This window comes from Sminthopsis crassicaudata, chromosome 1 (genome assembly GCF_048593235.1).
Source record: "Sminthopsis crassicaudata isolate SCR6 chromosome 1, ASM4859323v1, whole genome shotgun sequence".
NCBI classification, from domain to species: domain Eukaryota; kingdom Metazoa; phylum Chordata; class Mammalia; order Dasyuromorphia; family Dasyuridae; genus Sminthopsis; species Sminthopsis crassicaudata.
Genome location: NC_133617.1, coordinates 674,084,673 through 674,107,880, shown reverse-complemented (window position 1 = coordinate 674,107,880; position 23,208 = coordinate 674,084,673). Strand labels below are relative to the sequence as shown.

The window sequence follows — 23,208 nt, the reverse complement described above, 5'->3', positions numbered from 1 at the left end:
CTATCCATCTTCCAAACTTTCCAATTTCTCTTAACGGCACCACTATCTGCCTATTCACTTCAACTTAAAACATTGAATCCGTCAACTCTTTCTTCTCCTTTGGCTTCCACATCCAATCTCTGCAGTATTTCTCCTATCCACATCTTTTATTTCCATTGCCACTTAGGGTTGATAATCTTGGAGTCATCCATCTGTACTCTCAGATGTTATCTCCAATCAGTTCCCAAATCTCATTCTGCCTTCTACAGCCATTCTTCCCTGTCCACTCACATGAACAGCACCCTAATTCAGGTCCCCATTACCTCATTAAAATTTTTCGATACCTTTATAAATGATTTTCCTGTCTCTAATCCCTCCCCTCTCCAATCTATCCTCCACATACTGCCAAATTGTTATTCATAAACAAAAGGTCTGACCACAATATTCACTTACTTATAAATCTTTTGGTGGCTCTCCAGTGCCTCTAAGATACACTCCTGTTTCTGGCATTTAAAATCTTCTCATGTATTTCAAGGTCATTTAACATTAGAGCATGATTTGAATTAAGGCATAAATGGCACTTATCAAACTTGCAGATAAGACACAATTGGCCAAACAGAAGAAGTCTAATTCTTTATTTAAATGAAAGTGCTTAAGATACTTGAATCCTCACTTCTCCAGGTTAAACAATCCCTTCACCAAACTTTATATAGCCAAGTCTCCTGTTCCTTCAACATCTTTCCCCCCCCCCCCCCCCCCCCCCCGAGTTTCAGCTTATCTACGTTTTTTCCTAAAATATTGTGCCCATAACTGAATAGTGTGATTCAACAGTTTTACGTTTGATTAGATAAGAAATAAGTGGGACTGTTATCTCCTTCATTCTGAAAGCTAAACCTCTCTTAATGCAGTTTAGGAGAGCATTATATATTAGATATAGAATGAGACTGAATTCCAGTTCTGCCAGGTACTACACGGGTGCCCTTGGGCAGATCCCTATGCTTCAGTTTCCTCATCTGTAAAATTAGGAACTGGGTTATATTAATTCTAAGGTACCTTCCTGATTTAAACTGTAATTCTATTTGTCCTGGTTAAAATCAATTTTTATTTGCTCAGTCCATTGATGTAAACTGTTGAGATCACTTTGGATACAAGTCATTTAATGACAGGTTGTATCATCTTGTACTAAGCAAGTTTTACATTCAAAGTGATAAAAATGTCAAACAGTGTAGGACTAAGAACAGATCTCTATTGCCACACAATCATAAATTTCCCTCCAGGCTGGCCCTGACTCACTAATGACTCAATGTGGGAATCCTTGTTAAATGCTTTGCTGAAATTAAAGTACTCTTTGAGAAGCAATGCAGTATTAAGTACAGGACTTCTATAGGTAAGAGATGTATTCTTAACCAACAAGAGAAAGAGGAAATTACAAAAGATAAAACAGATAACTTTGATTTGAAGAGGGTGATGTACTCCGGGCAGAGATGGGTCTGTGATTTCTTTCTGCCTGTCTGTCTTTCTCTCTCCTCCTTCCAAAGTGCCAAGGCCGGATCTCTAGTGAATGAATTGGCCTACTCAATGTATGTTAAAACAAAGTCTTTATTGATTAGAAAAGGGACGCCACAGAGTCGATGGGCAATAAGCTTTCTGGTAGAAAAGCCTATTGCAAAGAATAGAATTTTGGAGCTTCATTTTATACACAAACAAGATCATAAAACAGAATTTGTATTTAAAAAAGACTTTTCTGCTTCCATAGGATATGGAGAAGTTTGTATATCAAAGGAGTTTCTCAGGAGACTGCAAGTCCTTTGAAGTTTGTATAAGAAAGAGATTTCTCTGGAGGATGTAAGATTTTGTTGATCATTTACATTCTGGGCTAGGGCTTTTTCCTCTTCAGAATTACTTGAAACTGAAAAGCTTGGGGAGGGGGGGGGTTAATGCATCTAGGATAAGAAGGAAAATGGTCCAATGGGGAAAATTTTTTTGTATCAAAATTTCTCTGGTAAGAGTTTAGCATCCAAGATATCCACCAATAATAAATATACAGTGACTAAAATATCCATGCTCTTTGAACTGGAAATGACATTACCAAGATTATATACTTCAAGGAAACCATCAATAAGAAAAAAGCCCCCACATACTTCAAGATATTTATAATAGCACTTTTTGTGATAGCTAAGAATAAAGTGGATGATCATAAATTGGAGTATGGCTAAAACCAATTGTGGTACATGAACTTGCAGGATGAATGCAATAGAATATTGTATTGTAAGAAATTATATATGCAATGAATACCGAGAAACATGGAACAATCTATATGAACTGATGCAGGATGAAGAGTAGCCAGTAAGTGCAATGTTAAAGAATAAAATGATGCGTTAAATTTTTTTTTTTTTAATTTACAAATTTATAAAGATTAAGTGGGACCTGAGCAGATACCTCCAACCTGCCCTTTGATGGAGCTGGGAGGTCGAGTTGTTACACACTGCAAGTAATTTTTTAGATCTTTTCAATGTATTGACCAATACGTTGATTTTTTCCCGACCAAAGTCTAAAAATACTATTTGTCACATGGTATGCCTCTTTGGGTACCATGGTGATATAGAAACGGGACCTCAACACAAAACTTAAAGACAAACAAAGCCTTTTCTGCTTATGTTGAAATGAATGAGTCGGAGGTTCTGGATTCAAATTTGATTTTTGCTCCCTACTCCTCAGGTGACCTGGCTTTCTGCAAATCCAGTATATAAGAAGCTTCCCCTGAGCTCCCTTAAATCCAGCGCCTTCCCCCTACTCATCAGTTTCAGTTTATCCTGCTTTTGGTTTGTCCTTTCTACTCCTTTCCCCGGAGACCCCCGGGGCACCGGCTCAGCGCCTGCCCCGCGCCCGCTGGTCCTCAGTAAGCACTCTAGCCCCAGAGCTTGGGCCAGTGATGTCAGCGTTCGGTTCCCTCTTCTCCGAGACGAGCGGACAGGACTTAACGAGAGGAAGAATGATCGGCACTCCGAGTTTTCTTAATTAACGCGTTCTCCATTCTTACAGCTGCAGAGGCTCTGCCTAAACATTCCCCGAGAGGCGCGCGGGCCCCGCACATTAGCCTGCGCCGAGCACGGAAGCATTCTCCGGCCCCGGCGGAAGGAACAATAGCCCAGTTAAAGGCGCACAAAGTTAGACACTCGGGGAAGGAGCCAAATTGGGTTCCGGTGGCGGTTAAAGGATAAAGCGGAAAGTGACCCATTAACAGGTTAATCGCTCCGGGGCAGGTGCTTTTTTCATTGTTCCGCTTAGAGAAGGCGATTTCCCACAGTTCTTCGGGGCTGCACTAAATAACCTTCCCATAGCCCCTTGCAGGAACGCCCGGCGCCAGAGCCAGAAGCAAACTGAGAGGGAATCCTAGAAAATGGAGTTCACGTCCGTCCCAGAGCCTTTAAGAAAGTGGGGGAAGGGCAGAGGCCGGGACTGTAACTTGGCTTTAGGGTTTCCGGGAGAGTTGAGCCAGCTGGCGAGGCTGGCTCCCTGGAAAGCTCAGCCCCAAACGCCAAGGTTCCGTTCTCTCACTTCTCAACTGCCGAGAGCTGGGGAGAGGAGTCCCAGTAAAAGCCTCATCTCCCCTCCCCTCCCCCGCGACGCTAGGGGGCAGGCCTACCGGAGACAGAGGCCCCACGGAAGTCTGCTCCCGGGACGGTGACGTCACCACCCGCCCCCGCCTTTGACGATCCCAGAAGGCGCTGCGGCGCATCGGTTCCCACCTTTTCCCACCGCCGCCCCCCCCCGTACCCCCTCCCCCAGCCCGCGCTAGCCCCCCCTTCCTGATTCCTTTCCCACAGTGCACTACGCTGGCGGCGGTGGTTCCGCGCCCCCGCGCCCCCTGCTTCTGCCTCTCGCCCCAAAATGGCGGACACAATGAGCCGGAGCCGCGCCGGCTTGTCCTGAGGAGCCCGTGAGAAGAAGCCTCGCGGCCCAGGCCGAGGGACGACGACGACGACGCAGAGGAAGGAGACGAGGAGGACAGCGAGCCGGCTGTCCCGACTCTCCTTCGACCTCTCCTCTCCTCCCCCCCCTGGGGCCCCGCCCCGGCCTCCCCCGGCCCTCGCGGCCACCCTCCCTCCTTCCCTCCTTCCCGCCGCCACTGTCGCTCCCCGCCCCTGACCCCGCCGCGGCCTCCTCATCGCCCGGCTCGTCTCCGGCGCCATGAAGCTCACGGACATCGTGCTGCGGAGCTTCCGCGTGGCCAAGGTGTTCCGGGAGAACTCGGACAAGATCAACTGCTTCGATTTCAGCCCCAATGGCGAGACGGTCATCTCGAGCAGCGACGACGACTCCATCGTCCTGTACGACTGTCAGGAGGGCAAGTGAGTGAGCCGCCCCGCGTCCCCGGGCCCGGGCCCGGACCCGCCGCCGCGTGGCAGCGCTCGTGGGTCCCCCGGGACGCCGCTTGGCGGGCTCGGGCAGGGGAGGGAGCCGGATGCCGTGTTGTGTAATGTTGGGCCCTTCCCCCCTGGCCGCGGCGCCTGGAGCCGGCTCGTGCATTCACGCGTGGCCGGCGATGCACGGCCCCCGGGAACCCCCTCCCACGGTCACGGCTTTAAGTGCATAAAATAAAATGCCTAGGATTGCAAAAGAAACCAACTAAGCGAAATGTAGACCGCGCACTAGATGAGTGAAGAAGTCTCCCGGGGGGAGTGACTGGTCCAAGGTCACTCGGGAGCCCGCCGCGCTTGGCTATCCTTCGCTTTCTGCCCATATTGACTACATCTTCGACTTCCACTCGGAGCCTTTCCCCTTCTGCCCCTTTAAATATTTGCACATTCGTGGTACTTTGAAACTGCATTCTTTTGGGTGCTTTTTTGCACAAACTTCACTTGGATCATTTAAACGTCCTGGTCACTTTTTAGCAGTCGTAGAGCGAATGAGTCTTTTAACGTTTTGCTTACTGTTTAAAAAAAAAAAAAAAAAGACTTAGCAAGCTGTTGCAGGAAGATTGCAAAAACATGTTGATTTTTTTTTTTTTTTTTTAACAGTGTAGCTTTTGGTCATATCCCGGTGACCTCAGTTAAACTTTTGGCTGTGTTTTATAACCCCTGCCCACTCAACTTCCTCACTTAGTTCTTGCCGAATCAGCACATTCTTGATAATTCCAGTACATAATGGTAGTATTTTTTCGACTCTTTTGTGAAGTACAACAGTGTCTTTTAGAGAGGACTCTTCACAATACTTTAAACTTGTCCTTTGAATGTTGGGCGTCTTGTTTTCTGTGTGTTGATTTGAGTGGTGGTTGGGTTTTGTTTTTGTTTTTTTCTTTTTTGCCGCTTCCTCTAGTTATCTTGCTGGTCTGTCTTAATTTTAAGTGTTGCATTTCTCATACTTAATGTTCCTGCCGGGCTCCCATCCCCTATTCTGCCAAATACTGTGATAATGAACTTCATTGCTTTCTGCATAGACCACTCTAATGAGGTGCATTCATCTCCTGGGACTAATGATTTTTGACTCAGGGTCCACACTTTCCCATGTTTAGTTTTAAGTCTTCAGGTTTTTTTCTCTGCATTCCTCCTAGACTTTTTTTTTTTTTTTTTTTTAATGTTACTTAGTTCAGTTTCTCTTGTCTCACACTTAGGTTTTTAGGAACAATGTCTTTTTGTGATTTTTGTAGTCTTAGACATCTTAGTGTTTGTGTTACAATATAATTGATTTTGGGTTGTCTGGTACATTTTTACTTTATGTGAAGGTTGTTTATTTTCTTTCCACTACTCCAGATTCCATTTTTTACCATTTCTATGTTACAGCTCTTTAAAAAAAAAAAAAAGATGTTGGCAATATTTTTGTTGAAGAGCCTGCTAATGGGTTAGTATTTTAAATGATGTGGAGACAACTTAAATTTGATCTGTGGAATAGCCTCTGACGTTAAGTCTTTTTAGAGGGAGTAGGTAGGTGGTCTAGATTCTCAATAACTGATCATAAGATAGTTGAGACTTGTAGGTAGCCCTTTGCCCTTGTCTGTATCCTTGAATGAACTTTTAAGTCAGGGAAGTTGCTTGAGGTAGGCAGACAAATTTGAATGAAGGGATTTGATAGTTTTCTGTGCTTGAATTCTCTTTCTCTGTTGGAAGCTGAACAAAAAAGGTCACCTTTTAGAAGAAATCAAATAGTCTATTGAATGCTTGTTATTGAGTGGCTTGTCAGCTGATTTTCAGTGTATAGCATGAATTTCCTCACCCTTTATTCTTTTCTTTTTTTCCCTTGATCATTTATGCCTACTCAGAGTGTGAGCTTATGCACTTAAACTTTCTGGGCCTCAGATTTCTCATATAAAATTAGGAGATTGGAATAGACCATCTTTAAAAATTCTTAATCTTAGAATGAGTCCAGTCCAAGTTGCTAAAGCTTGAGGAAGATTTCTTTCCCAATGTATTTCTGGAGTAGAAAAAGTTTTCTGAACATCTGCATACTGCACCTTTTTTCTAACTGTTGAGACTTACATTAGGACTAGAAAAAATTATTAAAACACAAGTATCAATTGCTAAGTATTTTCCTGTTTATCATGAATTTCAATTTTCCTCATGTACTTTCCAGCCTTTCACTTTCATAGTTATTTTATTAGGGTGTTTTATTTTGTGTAAAGCAGGGGTTTCGAATGTGTTAGGACATTTTGGTAGTGGAGCCTGTGTTTTTGAATGCATAAAGTAAAACATCAAAAATTATGAAGGAAACAGTTGTATTGAAATATAGTCATCAAGATTTTTTTTTTTAAGTCAGAATCTAGATGAAGAAGCTTTAGTGTAGAGCACTGTGCTCTCCTGTGGTAAGTTAAAAGTTTAGATAAGAGGCAATCTCTGCTCTCTTCAAGTTTTGCCTAATGAGGAAACAAGATCTGAAGTAGATAATGTTAAAATACATTCAAGATTCTTTAGAGAGATTTAAAAATAGTATCTAATTGTTGAATGATTTCACCTTCAAAGAACTTTTTGTTCATGTGGATAATGCTCATTGTTGATGCAGAAACACGGTAGAATAGAGGAAACCTGTTTTCTTGGAGTTCTTAGGACTCCTTGTTCATCTTTTAACACAGCCCTCAAATTTCTTTCCCTTTCCACCTTAATTCTTTTTAACATATTCTACCAAAAAGATATAATTATATGTGCATTCCTAATCTTTTCCTCTCCAAACCTTATTACTATAATTTTTTTAAAAACCCATAATCTGGAAATGTTATTAAGTCTGTATAGTGGCTTTTCAGAGTGACCATCATTTGTAAAGACTATCTATATGTGATCAGAAATTAATCTTGTGGGGCTACATACAGCGCTACAGTGTTAAGATATTTGCTTGCAATTATTAGTTATAAGGGAAGGTAGATTGAAGTATGTGTGTGTAGAAAAATGATTGATGTGTAAAAAATAAAAAATCAAAACATTTAAAGACAAGAAACTAATCTTTCCTTCAGACTAGGTGGATTGGTGTGTGTGTGTGTGTGTGTAGAAAAATGACTGATGTGTAAAAAGTAAAAAATCAAAACCTTTAAAGAGAATAAACTAATCTTTCCTTCAGACTAGGTATAGTATATCAAATATGAAAATGTTTTCTTGTCCCTGTCATCTCTGCCATCCACTCCCAACAAGGACAGGAATGTGAAATGTATATTGAAATGCATTTTTACATAAATATCATCAGCTGCTTCATTTCTTCAGTAGATTTATTGGTAAACATGAGAGTCTACCAAGTCTGAGTGTGGAAACTGAAAGTTTTAGTCACATAATTCACTTTCACATAGATGTATATTCTCTTTACTGTATATAGCCAAAATAAAGATAAAATTGCCTGTTTTACTCAAGTCATAACTAAGTTTGCCTGTTAGCTCCTAACAATGTTTTGTTGTTGTTAGGTCATATTCGAGTCTTTGTGACCCCATTTGGGATTTTCTTAATAAAGACAGTGGAAGGATTTGCCATTTTCTCCTTCAGCTCATTTTACAGATGGGGGTCTGAAGCAAGCAGGGTGAAATGACTTGCTTGGGGTCACACAGCCAGGGAAGTGTCTGGGGCTACATTTGAACTCAGTTTTGACTCCAGGCTTGATGCTCTGGCCATTGTGCCACATAGTTGCTTGCTTCCCAAATAAGGGCCAACTTATCAGTCGATAAGTAGTTAATTAACAACTCATTCATATTTTATGAGGTTTGGATTATATTTTGGGTATCCAGTGATTATCAGAAGTCATGTAGTTCAACATGTCCTTGTTTTACAGATGAGCAAACAGACTCAGACTTTGCCTAATATCAAATAGTGACATAGCCAAAATTTGAACCTAATTCAGTATTTTCAATTTAGCTAAAGGACTTAGCTATAGACTGAAGATAAAATATTTCCATTCATTTAACAGACTTTTTTTTTCTTTCTGTTTTTATAATAGCTTTTTATTTTCAAAAAACATGAAAAGATAATTTTCAACATTGACCCTTGCAAAACCTTATATTCCAAATTTTTCTCCTTCTCCCCCTCCCCAGACAACAAGTAAGCCAATATGTGTTAAATTTATACAATTCTTCTATGAACATTTCTAAAGACTTTTAAAAGTTAAACTATTTTTATGTGTAAGATAGGTTGTATAGGTTCAGTTTTCAGAGAATTTACAATCTTCTAGGGGAGGCTAGATGGATTAAAATGATTAATGCAAGTTCAGAGGTGATCCAATTCTTTCAGTTGTTGGAGAGAGGTGGAGGCAAAAAGGAAAGGGAATGGGGAAATTTTAATGTAGGTACAGTTTCATATGGGGTGAGTTAGTTGAGGGGGGGGGTTAGAAGGTTGTGGTAAAACAGAATTTATCTATAGGGTCCATGGAAGGATAGTGCAAAATTTCTTGTCTCATTGAAACTTGAATAACAAAATCTCTTTATGACAGACTGGAATATGACATTACATTCTTTATTCTTTTGACTCCCATGCGCAAAAGTAAAAAAAGATTCATTTGACCAAGATTTTCTTTTTTATTGTACAGATTAGTAAACATAACTTCATAAGTTTATTTTGTATAGCTCTTGGATCTGTCATCTTTAACAGCTGTGCATGCTTGTCTGTGCCTGTTTGGGGTCATCTGTGGTGAAAGGGAAAAGAATTGACCGAAAGTAATAAATACATAGCTTTGCTAACTTTAGAAGTGTTTTTAAAGTGCTTTTTAGTGAAATGAGGTTTTACCAAGTTTTCTCTGCAGAAACTTTTTAGTACTTCCTACTATGTTAAAGGGCCATGATTCTTGCATTGTATAGTTGGAAAAAAGTCAGTATTTCAACTGCTATAGTTCTTGGATTTGGAAAGCCCAGCAAAATGTCTGATTTAAAAAAAAATTAATTACAATTATATGATAGTTTTATAGTTCACTGTTAAAGTCAGATTCCATCAGGAAATGCTAACAATGTTTACAAAGCCCTGTTTCTAGTTTCCGTTTTTATATATCAGTGCCTTCCTTTTGACAAGAAAGTGCCTCTTTCTTCCTGTATATATGAACCAGGGCATTATTTTTTAATCTTCCCCCCTTCTCCCCTCTAAAAAAAGTTAACTTTAGGAAATAAATGGGAATCTTTCTGTTTACTTCTATGTTTAGGTAAATTCTTTATATTTGATTGGGTTTTTTCCTCTTTGTCTCCAGACTGGTCAAACTCTTAAAATATATATGTGTGTGTGTGTGTGTGTGTGTATGTGTGTGTATATATTTAGTATTTTCCCCAGTTATACTTAAAACAGTTTTTTTTTTTTTTTCATCTCTCCCTTTTTGCCAGCCCCCATTAAGGAACCACATGTGAAGTTAAGCAAAACATCAAACTGGTCAAATTCTTAAAGAAACTTAGATTTTTTTTTTTTTTCTTTCCAGGAATTAGAAATAGAAGCCATCAAACCCAATTTAGTATATTTCCCTTTTCTCCCCAACTTAAAGTTGCAAATTGGTTTGTTTGGTGATAATATTCCCTTTCTGAGATTGCTTTATTATTTCCTCAGACCAAAGAGAACATTGTACAGTAAGAAGTATGGAGTAGACCTAATCAGATACACACATGCAGCAAACACTGTAGTGTACAGCTCTAACAAAATAGATGGTAAGTAAGCTTTCTTTTTTTTTCTTTTTTTTTTTTTTTAAGTCATGTTTAAGATCTCTGTCTACTTTTCTACCCCACTGCCTGCCCTGTAAAACAGTGCCTAGATTTTACATTTTAATAAGAATATTTTGAAAACTTTGCTGGTATCAAAATTTCTTGGAGTAAATATTCTGATAAGACCGTATTATTACTTCAGAAGTTTCTTGAGGGTTGATGTATATGTCTTAACTTAAGATGGGGATGAGTCAGAGAAACAAGGAGAAAACTGTAGCCTTAAGAAAGAGAAGCTATTTTAAATGGTAGGATTAAGCACACCATTAAGGAACTGCTTTATACACAAAGTAATGTACAGGAAAGAAATGGTTTGAGGATTTCATTGATTCACAGGTGATAATGGCATTTCAGTATGTTGACAGCTATATATTCTTAATATTTTGAAATTGTTTTCATGAAGATTGCTTCTCCTTTCTTGGCATTGTTTTATTCTTAAATGAAATTAAATTTTATCTGAATTTAATTCCTTTTAATATTGGTTAAAGCTAAAGGCTACTGTCATCTAGAATTGGTATTTTGTCTTAACTGATGACCAAACTTCTGAGGTTTTTTTATAATAGGCAGGCTGGATATCAATTAAATTTTCTCACTTAGTGTAGGTTTTCCTCAATAGAAGAGTAGTTGGTTGGAAAAGCTATTTCTACTTTACTAGCTAATCTACTAGATAGCATAGGGCATGTTCTCCAGTGTATCACTGAAGAATTGATAAGGTTGCTTTCTTACTTATATCTGCAGTTCTGCTTTATGTTAGTGGTAGGTGAGTGGGAGCATCATTTTTAGGAAACTTTCTTGTATATAAATTGATTTCTTGAATACCTTTATTTCTAAGCTTGCTAACTTTTGAGTATAGGTAATTTTCTAAGTAAATAGGGTAGCCAGTGCAGTTGAGTTAAGAAGGAATAATTAGGATTCATATGTTTAATTGCAAACTTAGAGAGTTTTTCCTCTTGGGCTTTTCTCTTCTTTTTTGAAAATCCTGATACTCAATGGAAAGACATGTTTATAAAGCTTGTCATCCAGACTCCAAGTAAAAGAAGATACCTTGCTGGTTTTGTATTTTAAAGATGCTGCTTTTCTTGTAACTCTCATTCCCCCCTGTTCTTCATGAAGAGCTCCGGCCTCCACCCTGTTTCCTTCTGCCTGATTCCAGGCTGAGGTAGTAGTTTGTACAGTTTGAGGGTCTATGATACCACCCGGTACAGGAGATAACTGTACAGGCCACTGCCTTGCCAGGGACAGAGCGCTGCCACCAACAATGGTTTGTAGCAGAGCATGGGGACGGTCTTCCTCTGGGAAACCAGGTAACTCTAACAGAAAAGGGGTCTAATGGTTCTTTGTGGGTAGGTAAAAGTACTGAAAATGTTATTGGTCCTTAAATTCATTGCACTTACTTAACCGAGATTACAACTTAGGTCCTAGGCCTCACTCTTTGTCACGGAAGTGACAAGTAAATAGTATTATTTAGCAATTGTTCAAGTATTTAGAAACCTAAGAACATTATAGTGAAAAGAAAATTATTTGAAGATATCACTTCTCCCTTATAGTTGGACATGGGATAGCTCATTAAAAATGACCTTATATTCCATTCTGCAGGGTATCTTTTGTTTGTGATTATCTTTTCCAGACTCATTTCCTAGAACCTCTTTCACCAGTGGCTCCTCAGTACTACTCTTTACCTAAAGGACTCTTAAGACTCTTCAGTCTTCTTTCCAGCATTTCACATATTGCCTCCCCTCCCCCCCCATGAAGGGGACTTGTTATAAAAGGAAATATTTATTTTCCCACAAATATTTCTATGAGAAATTAACTCTTTGGTGTTTGTCAAAGCCTGATAATTGCTTACATTATTGATATTAAGTTCCCTTAGAGAAAATAAGAACAGATTGGAGTTGATCCAATAGATATCCAAGTTCTTTTTGTATTGAGAAGCTTTAAAGAAGCTTTACAGTTTTAAATGCCCCTGGGGTGAAAATTTGTTCTTTATTGGATTTACTTTTGATATTTAATGAAGCATAGTTTGATTTATGTATTTTAAAAAAGACTGTTCATGTGAGCTTAACTTTTAACAGCCTGTCTGGGAATAAAGTAAGAACAAACTACCAATTAATCTACTTCATATTCTGCCACATAATTGGCTTCTTCCATTCCTCTCTCTAAATTGAAGAGTTGGACTAGTAATTTTCTACATAGTAGTAACTAAAAGATCCAACTTATTTTCTAGAAGCAAAGATGGAGAATTTTTTTTTTTTAATTTTATGCCAAGTGCTATCAGCAGTTGTTTGCCAAGAATTTTTATTAATGAGAAATTGTGTCAAACTGCTTTTTCTTGCCTTGCCCACCATTACTTAGCATGTCAGAAGTGGTTCCCACCCCCTCCCCAGGTATAAGTGACTTGCCCAGGGTCACACAGCCAGGAAGTGTTATAAGTATCTGAGGCCAGATTTGAATTTGGGTCCTCCTGACTTCAGAGCTGGGGCTCTATCCACTGAATCACCTAGCTGCCCCCAATTTCAGAAGTTTTACTTGATGTTTTTATGTTCTTAAGAATCTTCTGATCAAGACTAATGTTCCCCCTTCACTTTTTGGGCCTTCAGGTGCAGACCTTGCATTTGTGGTCAATTGCAATTTGTGGAATATTTTGGCTAATTTGGCTGACCATGCTTTCTTTTCCTGTTCTTTACTTTGGGGGAGGTGAAGTCTATGGATAAAGACATGTGGAAAAATGTAATCAGTATTTTAAAAGAACTTAGATCTTCCAACCCTAAATTAATTTAGCCTTTTTTTTTTTTTTTCCTCAAATGAAGTTTGCAAAGAAAGGGCCCAATAACTTCTCAGCTGGTTAAGAATATTGTTTTGGTACTTTGTGTGATTTCAGATACAATCCGCTACCTGTCCTTGCATGATAACAAATACATCCGGTACTTTCCTGGACATAACAAGAGGTAAGACCCAAAAGGAGTGGATGGGATACTTAACAGAGCTCTTAAGCTAGTAAAGCAGGTAGGGAAAGAGTTATTCCTTTAGTTAAAAAAAAAAAAAATTCCTTGTGAGTGCTTTCAGTCTGTTCACTGGTCTTCTGCATTTGGCAGTTTTCTGGAGCACTGAGGATACATAATATAAGTATCTATATCCAATATTATTTATTATTATAACAGCTTTTTATTAGTGAGGTTTTCTTTTTCTTGTTTGTGTTTTGCTTTTTTTTTTTTTTTAATCTATGTATATGCTTTTTAAAGCTGGTGAAACTTTCTCTGGTTGGCAGAACTTATGTATCTCTGTATCACTAATAAATAATAAAAGCTAGCATTTTTTAGTGCTTTAAGTTTTACATAGCACTGTATAACTTTTTGCCGTCTTATTTGAATCTCACAACACCTTTGTGAGGTAGGTAGCATTGTAACTTCCCTTTTACAGATGTGGAAATAGGCTGAAAAATATTAAATGACTCAGGGTCACACATTTAGGTGTTAGGAACATGTAGGAACATATTCCTAAATTACATGGCATAGCTTTTAAAAGTTAATACCTCATGTTTTTTTCTCTGCCCAATAGTATCTACATCGCATTTTGTACAAACCATGAATTATATAAATGTTCATTCTATTAGCATTAGCATTATTATCAGGAACTATTTTCACACATACTTTGGGCAGAGAAAAAATCCTTTGCTATATTTATATTGGGTTTATAGGGCTTGGAGAAGAATGGTATATCTATTGACAGTGATAATGGAGCTTGTATACATTCACCTCTCCCTTTTTTTTTTTTCCATGAATTGCATTTGTCTTGGACATATTTCAGGGTGGTAGCCTTGTCCATGTCACCAATAGATGACACTTTTATCTCTGGGTCTCTGGATAAAACCATCCGACTCTGGGACCTTCGGTCTCCTAATTGCCAGGTGAGTAATAAGAATTGTTAGGTCCGAGGAGCCTAGTTTTTAATCACAACTTTAGAAATTATAGGTTTTAATACATTACTTAGTGTATTTGGAATTTGACATTCATTGAGTTAAAAAACTTTCAGTATTAGTTTTTCTAAATCTTAAGCAAAATTTATGTTTTCTGGTGTATTGGTTGATGGAAGAAATATCTTTTCATGTGATGTGGTAAAATATTTATATTTGCCACAGTGTAGAAATGACACAGGTTACTAATCTAAACTAGGTTTTATTATTATACTCAAGTAAAAGTTTGGGTTCCAAAGAAAATCTGAACAATCTTTAGAATTCTAACCAGCTTTCTTATAGGCAAAATTATATTAGAGGAATTGAGAAGTACTTTTACATGCTGCAATCTTGTTCATTGATCTTAGATCATACAAATTAAAGAGGAATTGGAGCCACAATCCCATACTTCCTTTATTGTCATAAAAATTGAGCAAAGTTAAGCAGAGGACGTGATCTCATATTTCCCCTAAAAACAGCTTTATTAGATAAGAGTCTTTAGATAAACTTAGGTTACAATTAAACTATATGTATAATGTTGAAGCTGATTAAGAGAGGACAATTTATGGGTTGCCAAGGAGTTAGGCATTCTTCCTCTGACTTCTTATCTAAGGTATGTTTAAGACTAGTAAATTTTCACATCCTGTGAGATAGGTTTCTGTCAGTGAAGTTAATGTAAAGACAGACTTTTGGTTCATTAATATTTGCAGGAGGATTGACCCTAAGTCCTAACAAAATCAAATTGATTCTGATTGCATTTTGTAATTGATTCTAATGTGTCATCTCCAATATTTTGTAAACTGTCTTGAGCCATTACCTAAGTCTCTGAGTTAATAAGTTCAAAAGTTCGGTTTTCCTCTCTGAACTAAGTTGTCCTATAAATCACCTTAATTCAAAGAAATGGATTGTCTCTACATATCTGACTGTCCTTGTAGAATTAAGGGAGATCTCACAAGATGCGGGTGGGCTCCAGGAAGTCTGCAATGCTGGCTGTTCAACAAAGTTTCGGCTATTAGCCGTGTAGGTGAACACTACCAATGAGTTTTCCATAGCAACAAAATGGAAAATAAAGCTATTGCTAAATCTGCAGTTCCTCGTGTGTTATTTTCCATCATTGTCAGATTTCAAACTTTGTAACCAATCATGTTGTTTTATGTATTTTAATCTTTGTTCTCTTGGACTTCCCATAATTTATGTGAAAGCTAGTCTTGTGGTCTTTTGTCTGATTGAGAAGTTGAGAGACCCCTTTTATTGTTAATTACTAGCCTTACTAATGAATTGAATGTACCTCAAAATGCTTTAATTTCAGTTGCAGTGGTCCTGAATGGTAAAAGAAAAGAAAAAAAAATTCCCATAACAATAGTAACCTCATTTTGAGGTTCCTAAATGATGATTATGGTTAGAACTGGCAACAAGGAATAGAATTCCGAATCCATTATTAGCTGAGAAATATGTTGGTTGTGTTCAATTCTAGCTGAATTTGATAGCCTACCTAAAGACTGAATTGTTACTTGTGTATTTCATTCTATAAAAGAAAATCTAATCTATCTCAACTCTTGAGGGTGACTCCTTACATCCCTCCACCAAATCTCAAGTTCTCATGAGGTAAATGTTTGTATGCCCCAAGGGTTTGTGATCTTCATTAATTTGGGGGGGTTTAGGGGGTGGGAGACAACAATAACAACAAAAAACTTTCTGTGGATTCTTAAGGTATTTGTTTTTTTCTCATAGGGCCTAATGCATCTCCAAGGAAAACCTGTTTGTTCTTTTGACCCAGAAGGGTTAATTTTTGCTGCTGGCGTCAATTCTGAAATGGTTAAACTTTATGATCTTCGCTCCTTTGATAAGGTAATATGTTGATATTTTTTCATATCCTATGTTCAGAGTTGAGTTTGGAAGTAGTAGAAAAGAATAGCAGAATTTAGTTGTGAAAGAATGATATTTTAAAGCTGTGGATGCTAACTCATTTTAATACATTCATGTTCCTTCTCAACTATGAGTCATTTTCTTTTGTTTTGGCTGCCATCAGGTAGCTGTTATCTAAAATTCACGTAACTTTCCAAAATTTGGATTTTAACTCTCATCTAAGTTACCTTGTGCATGTTAGGCAAGAAGAAATATAATACTAATTCTTGTGACCCTTAAGAGACATTTTGGTCCATTAAAAAGACCAGTATGCTTTTCACACAAACCTAAGTTTTCTATATCCATTTCTGCCCTCTGACAATTGGCTGATCTTATAAACATTTAAGATGGGGTTTATGTCATAGAGATAAATAATAAAGGTTCATTATCAAAAGTAATTTTGATGTTCTAGTACTGTCTTATGAATCTACCTTTCTTTTTGTATTTGAAGGGGCCATTTGCTACCTTCAAAATGCAATATGATAGGAACTGTGAGTGGACAGGATTAAAGTTCAGCAATGACGGCAAACTCATCCTTATATCTACCAATGGCAGTTTCATCCGTCTGATTGATGCATTTAAGGGAGCAGTGATGCACACATTTGGGGTAAGTGAAATTGCAAACTGTTTTCTCTCCAAGCTATATTCTCATTGATCTGTCTGGCTGCCTGCCTTTTGTTAGTTGGATTGTGGGAAATATGGCAGAGGGAAAAATGCTGTTTGTATGTAAAATTAAGTGTATCCCTAGGGGCTGTGGTGTATGTTGTTACAAGACTGGGAAGAGGAGGGAGATTGGGATTGGAGTCAAGAGAAAAAAGTTGCTCAATCTTCCTAGGTGGTAGTGGATATAGAGTGGCAAATGGTAGTGGGTTTTGTTTGTTTAACAAGAAAAACAATTCTTTTGTCCTTATATTTTAGGGATATAACAACAGCAAAGCTGTCACATTGGAAGCCTCTTTCACTCCAGATTCTCAATTTATTATGATTGGTAAGATATTTCCCTGTCCTTTCTTTGGTTTTTGTAACTTTGATTTAGAAATCTTCAGCATTTAGTAATCTGGTATTAAATATTAAAATGATATTAATAATCACTTATGAAAATGTTTCATTATTACTGATTTAGACCACGTCTGAACTATTATGATTAGATCTGGGCACAGAATTTTAGCAAGGAAGCGATATAATTTCAGCTCTTTAGCCTAAAAAAGACTTATGTGGGTGGGAAAACATCATAATTGTCTCTAAATCTCTTTAAGTATTGTAGATGGGGATTGTATTTATTCTGTATCAGAGGACAAAAAGAAGATGGGTTGCAGCTGCAAAGAGGTAAACTTAAACTTATTTGAAGGAAGAATGTCTTAACAGAGTTGACCAGAAGCAAATGGACTGCTCTAGGGACAAACCTTCCCTGAGATTTTGAAGCAAAATCTGGATGGTTGCTTTTCAGATAGGTGTGTTATAGAAAGGAATTCTTGTTTAGGTGTGGATTGAAGTAAAGCAAGGGATTCTAATATGTCATCTGTGAACTTGTTTTTAATATTTATGCTAACTATATATAAGCATAATTGGTTTCCCTTGTAATTTGACATGTTTTAGTTTGTGTATTTAAAAACATTATTTGAAGAAGGATTCCAGAAACTTCACTAGGCCGCTGAAAGAATATATAGCATAAAAATGGTTTAGAACCTTTGGTTTATAGAAACCTTTACAGTTATGAATTTATGTGACAAGGTAGGTAGTACCTTCCTCCCCCCCCAAAAAAAAAAAAAAAAAGCAGTTTAGGAGAGTTGAGTTGTGGAGTAAAGGAAGTCATTACTTTCTTGGAAATATTTCCAACACTTATGGGATATCCAGGTGGATGGAGATGACTAGTATGTGCTTGACACTGTAGATCTAGAATCCTCAAGAAAAGTAAGCTAGGGTTCTCTCTCCCTCTCTCTCTGTCTCTGTTTCTGTCTCTCTCTCTCTCTCTCTCAAAACTTATATTTGGGGGGCAGCTAGGTGGCACAGTGGATAGAGCACCAGCCTTGAATTCAGGAGGACCCGAGTTCAAATGTGGTTTCAGACACTTAACACTTCCTAGCTGTGTGACCCTGGGCAAGTCACTTAACTCCAGCCTCAGGAAAAAAAAAAACATAAAACAAAAAACTCACATTTGGAATGCTAGTCTTGTTCCCTGGATAGAAGTTTGCTTGTTGGTTGGTTTTTTAAATAAAACTTGTTGTCAAAATTGGTGTTTATAAGCACTAACTTTCTGGGAAAGTGCCACTAACAGTGTAACATTACATGATCTCAACCATTTGCCTGTCATTAATGAGAATTAACTTGGGTGTTTGATAGAATATTGAGTCTGTGAGCCAAAATACAGTATGTCCCTAAAGTTTTAGTGCCATTTTAAGTAACCTATTAACTATGCTAAGACTTTGGAAACACCCTTCAGGATTATGCTCTTCTTCTATTTTGCTACATAGAGGTAAATTAGTAATGGATTTAAGTCTTAATTTTCCAGCTGGGTTGAGTATGATAACAGATCTTAGGCATAGTACTGGATTGTAAACTATAGTATCATGCAAGGTAAAGTAAGTATTCAGCAAAAAGGGGGAGGAGGTCATTCTAGTAGGTGTTAAGTAGGTAAGAAAGGTAATGAATATTATACTCCTTTTTTAATAGTTTCTAGTGAGATACCCTTGCCTAATAATTGCCTTTTCTGCATTTCTACCAGAGAATTGCTGTGCTTTTTCCATGCTATGTAACTTTAATTTAATGTAATTGTTTTATTTCTCATCTCTAGGCTCTGATGATGGTAAAATTCACGTCTGGAACGGAGAAAGTGGCATAAAGGTGGCTGTGTTGGATGGGAAACATACTGGTCCCATAACCTGTTTGCAATTCAACCCCAAGTTCATGACCTTTGCCAGTGCATGTTCTAACATGGTGAGTATAGCAAAATGCATAGCCTCAGGTAAACATGAATTTTGCCGAATCCCAAGAGTAAGTCTCCCACAAAGACACTAGTTCTGGGATTGGGATTTATTGATTTACCTTCTTTTACTTCCTATGGGTCTTCTCCTCTAGTATCCTATTTGACAGGTCACATGACCAACTATGGTAATGTACACATGTTATTTAAATAATCCATGTGTGTAATATATAGTTTCATGAGAAAAATTCTTCCTGGATTCCTTGTATTACCTATCCAAAGATAGGTACCTGGAATGATCCTGGACTCTTATCCTTTTGAGTCATTCTATTTTCTTGTTTAATTCATCTATATATTTTATATATTTCCAATCCAAGATTAAGTTCTGCTCTTTTTAACTCTAGAAGCCTTCAACTGCTTTTAATAGACTATGGAAAATCCTTCCTTTCCCAAATAACATTAGAACACATCTGTAGTTCACTTTTTCTAATTCCACACAGCACTTATTCCTATATCTGCAAACTGAATTGGGGAGAAAGAAGACCAAGATATGAATTTTTACTACAGAATTTACCCTGTTATATATTGTCCCTTTTTCCTTGCCAAAAATTCCTAGGATGTTAATACTATTGGTCTTCCTCTAGCCCAACCCTTGGAAGCAGAGGAAATTCAGAGTGATAGAGGGAGAATTAGAATCCTGAGCTCCTGACTTCCAGCTCAGTACTTTCTACTGTGCCAGGGTCCCAAGTTTTTGTAACCTTACTATTAAGCATCTCAATTTTCCTCACCCCACAGATCAGTCAGTTACTGGCAAATCCTGACATTTCTACCATCACAGCTTCTCCTAGTACATCGCTCCACCCCACATCTCTCACCTAGCTTACTGCAACAGTGCCCTGCTTTTTCTCTCCTTGCCTCAAGTTAATAGTGCAACCTCCATATTGCTTCCCAAAATGCTTTTTCTTACATGTAGATGGACTGTATCACTCTGCTACTTAACTGTAGTGACTTCCTATTGCTTTGAGGATCAAATGTGAACTCCTCTATGTAGTTTTGAAAGCTTTGATCCCAGCTTGTCTTTCTAGATGTAGTGAGTGTTAGTCGTCTTCTTAGGCTCAGATTGTGCCAAGACTGCCTTTCTATTCTTTCTTCTTTGGCATTTGTCCCTTTCCCCTTTCTAAGGCCCATACATACTGAAAAGCACTTGTGGGTCTGTCTCGGAGTCCCTAATGCTTGTGAGATATGGGGTAAGCAGCGTCCTTAAGGTGAAACTTTTCCCCTTCCCTCCAGTGCTCTGTCTGCAGTCTGCCTTGGGTCCTCTACTTTGTCTCTAAGAATATGTCCTTGAGTGAGCTCCTTGGGGGAAGGGGGGTGCCTAGTGCTTGGCAAGGCTGAGGAATCCTACCTCAAGACCCTGCCTGACCTGAGGTGAATGCAGTGCTTTTCACTTTTTATTTGAATAACTTTACCCAAGAATCCTTCCCTCCTTGGGCCTAGCTTCCTTGAATATAAGATGAAGAAACTGGGTTAGAGGTCTTCCTTATAGAGGTTCCTGGAAGTTGTCCTACAACTATAATTGTCTTTTCCTTAACCAGAAAGATCCTTGAATGTCATGTCAGTACTGTTAGGGAACTCATTTTATAAAAGAATAAAGTTGCTCAAGATTCCTGTAGGTTTATTTCCCTTGTGCTTTGGAGGTGTCTTGAAGCCTTTGGTCCTAAAGCAGACTGTATTGTTCCTCCTATTTTACTTAGAACTAAAGTCATTCTTCTCCTTGCAGGCGTTCTGGCTTCCCACCATTGATGACTGATCCCCCGTGAGCAGCGTCTGCACCTTGAAGGGCAGCCAGCACAAGGAGGAAAGGGGCTGGGTACTGGGACTGCGTCGTTCTCCCGACCCGAAGCTTCCTTCTTCCCAGCCCTTCTCGTGGACATCGCTCCCCATCCTTTTGAAAACAAACCCCACCAACACTCCTTGGCTGCATTCCTTCCGAAGGACTCTCGGTGCTGCAGACCTGACTTGGATCCAGCGTTTCTCGTGGCCTGTGACAAGCTCCTCTTGAGGGGCGAGTTGTGTCAGGCTCATGGGCAGCTGTGCGGACCCTCGACATAGCCTCCTCTTCTGAATGTATAGGGAGCCCATAAAATCTTGACTCCAATATCTTCTTTCCTGCACCCTGTCCCCATAAATGCATGGAAATTAGTTCTGGTTTTGAGATACTAGTGCAGTTTCCCCTTTTCCCTCTGCATGTGTCATGATTGAATTTTCCCAGTATTGTTGTGGCTTTATTCCATAGCCATGGGTTTTCTTCTGTGCCAAAAATTTAAGAATAATCAGTTCAGATGTGGTAGGTACAGAGGGAAGGACAGAGCTATGTAAGGTCTTGGTTTGCAAGGAACTCGAGGAACTCTGCAGACTGTTAGGGTGAGGGTGCCAGGTATAAGTTTAGTTGTGTGGCTGACTCAGTCTGTTCCTTCCTGACAAGGGGAGCAGAGAGAGGCCAAGGGGATGTGAAGTAGTAATGGGTCAAGTGCCTCCAGCAGTCAAGGAGGCATACCTCCTTCGAAGACAGGGGGCCAGCCCTGTGTAAGCAAATGGCAGCTGAGCTGGGCTACAGCCAGGTTGTCTCTGTCCAATGATCTTTTTGTGTGTACATATTTATGAGAGGGTGGGGGTGGGAGCCTATTTTTTTACTTTAGAAATCAATAACTATTTCATGTGGGCCAGTATTGTGGAATGAGTCCAAATTGTTTACACTGCTTTCTTTCCTCTGCCTTCCTTCTCCCCATCCCAAAAAAAGAAATCCTGTAAATAACTTGCAGATAGTCCTACCCCTTTCTCCAGCCACCCAAACCCACAAAGCTGATTCTGGGCTTGTATTTTTGTTAGTGTCTAGCCTTTTTATATGACTTTTTTCTTATTTTACATTTCAGCTCTGTGTGTGCACCTTCGTTTTAAAACAAAACTTTCACGTAACATCAGGCTGTAGTACAATAGTTTTATGATCTCTTGTTCACACCTGATTCTTGGTGGTGTTGATTTTTTTTAGCTGGGTCTGGGCCACAGGAGAAATGCTTTCACTTTTGAGATGAGGAACAGCTTGTTTTTAATGCCTGAGAGTGTTGCCACAAGTATTAGAAAGTTTTCCCTCTTTTCCTTTTACATTTCTTGGAGAACGAGCGCGGTTGCTGCCTAACCTGGAGACCATTAATTGGCCCTCTCAGATGATCACTGGCAAGCTTACAAGAGCCACTACTCCGTATTTTCCAAGCCTTTATAGTGAAAACCTCTCCAGTATTAGTCCCTGTTGTACTCTAGCCCAGTGTGTCTTTGCGCATGTGGTGTGAACAAAAGTCACTCTGCATGGTAATGTCTCAGAAATTGTGATTCCCAAACCAGTGGTTTCAGTTTGTAAATAGCCTCTGTGCTAATTATATCGTGCACACTTATTGCTTGTATCTGTGTTCTTTGCATTCCTTCAGGGGTAAATAAGAAGAGAAAGTTATGTTTCTCCTGTATTGAAAGGAGTGGGGTTTTTTTTGTTTTTTTTTTTTGTTTTTGTTTTTAAGGTAGAAGTCAATATGTGGTGGGAAAGCAGCAATTAACCTTTTTAGGGCTAGGTAGAAGGGACACATTTCAAGTAGGGTACATAAATAAGGCCATGTGTGTACACTATGTCAGGCAGTGCAGGTTGGCTTTTTAAAAAACAAATAATATTGGATTCTTACTATCTTTAAGCTACCAGATTGGAGTAGGAGATCAAGGGGTAAGGTTAACAGTTATGGAGTAATAATTTATTTAGTTTTGTTTATTAACAAGGGAGGGGGTCCCTCCATATCCATTGCTCAATGTACGTCCAACAAAAGATGTGGTTTTCCCTTGCTTTAGAGGGTTAGATGAAAAGTATAGTGTAGAGATAATTACTTAAGTCTTAGAAGTGGTATCTGTTTGCTCTGGGGATGGAGAGGACCACAGTTCATGCCATAAGTGTTTGGGAGAGTCTAAACAGTAGATGACTTAGAGCTTTAGGGAAAATCACTTGCCTAGGGGAGGATGTGTATAGGCTAGAGAAAGCAGAATTCTGTGTCAGTTGTTTCCAAAAGAAGTCAGGGTGGATATAGGAGATGGAGGTAAGAGGATTCTCACCAGTTGTTTTTGTAAAGAATTAAGTCTACCAATGAATTTTATTGTTTTATTTATTTATTTGTTTTTTTAGTGAAGGTCAGCTCTTCCCACTGAAAAAGTATTAATACTATTGGGAATATATTTTTATGGTTACTATGTAAAGCCAATCAGCATATCCATAAGTTGCACGAAGCA

At 38.7% G+C, this 23,208-nt stretch overlaps 1 protein-coding gene across 1 annotated transcript; it reads left to right on the top strand.

Annotated features, from left to right (window-relative positions):
- The first annotated feature begins 1,565 nt into the window (after nt 1-1,565).
- WDR82 (WD repeat domain 82) lies at nt 1,566-22,337 on the top strand. Its single transcript, XM_074283417.1, has 9 exons — nt 1,566-4,331; nt 9,966-10,063; nt 12,993-13,059; nt 13,919-14,018; nt 15,795-15,911; nt 16,420-16,575; nt 16,887-16,956; nt 18,760-18,902; nt 20,669-22,337. The coding sequence occupies exons 1-9, from the start codon at nt 4,171-4,173 to the stop codon at nt 20,696-20,698; spliced, it is 942 nt and encodes a 313-aa protein (XP_074139518.1). The 5' UTR covers nt 1,566-4,170; the 3' UTR covers nt 20,699-22,337.
- Nucleotides 22,338-23,208: the final 871 nt, after the last annotated feature.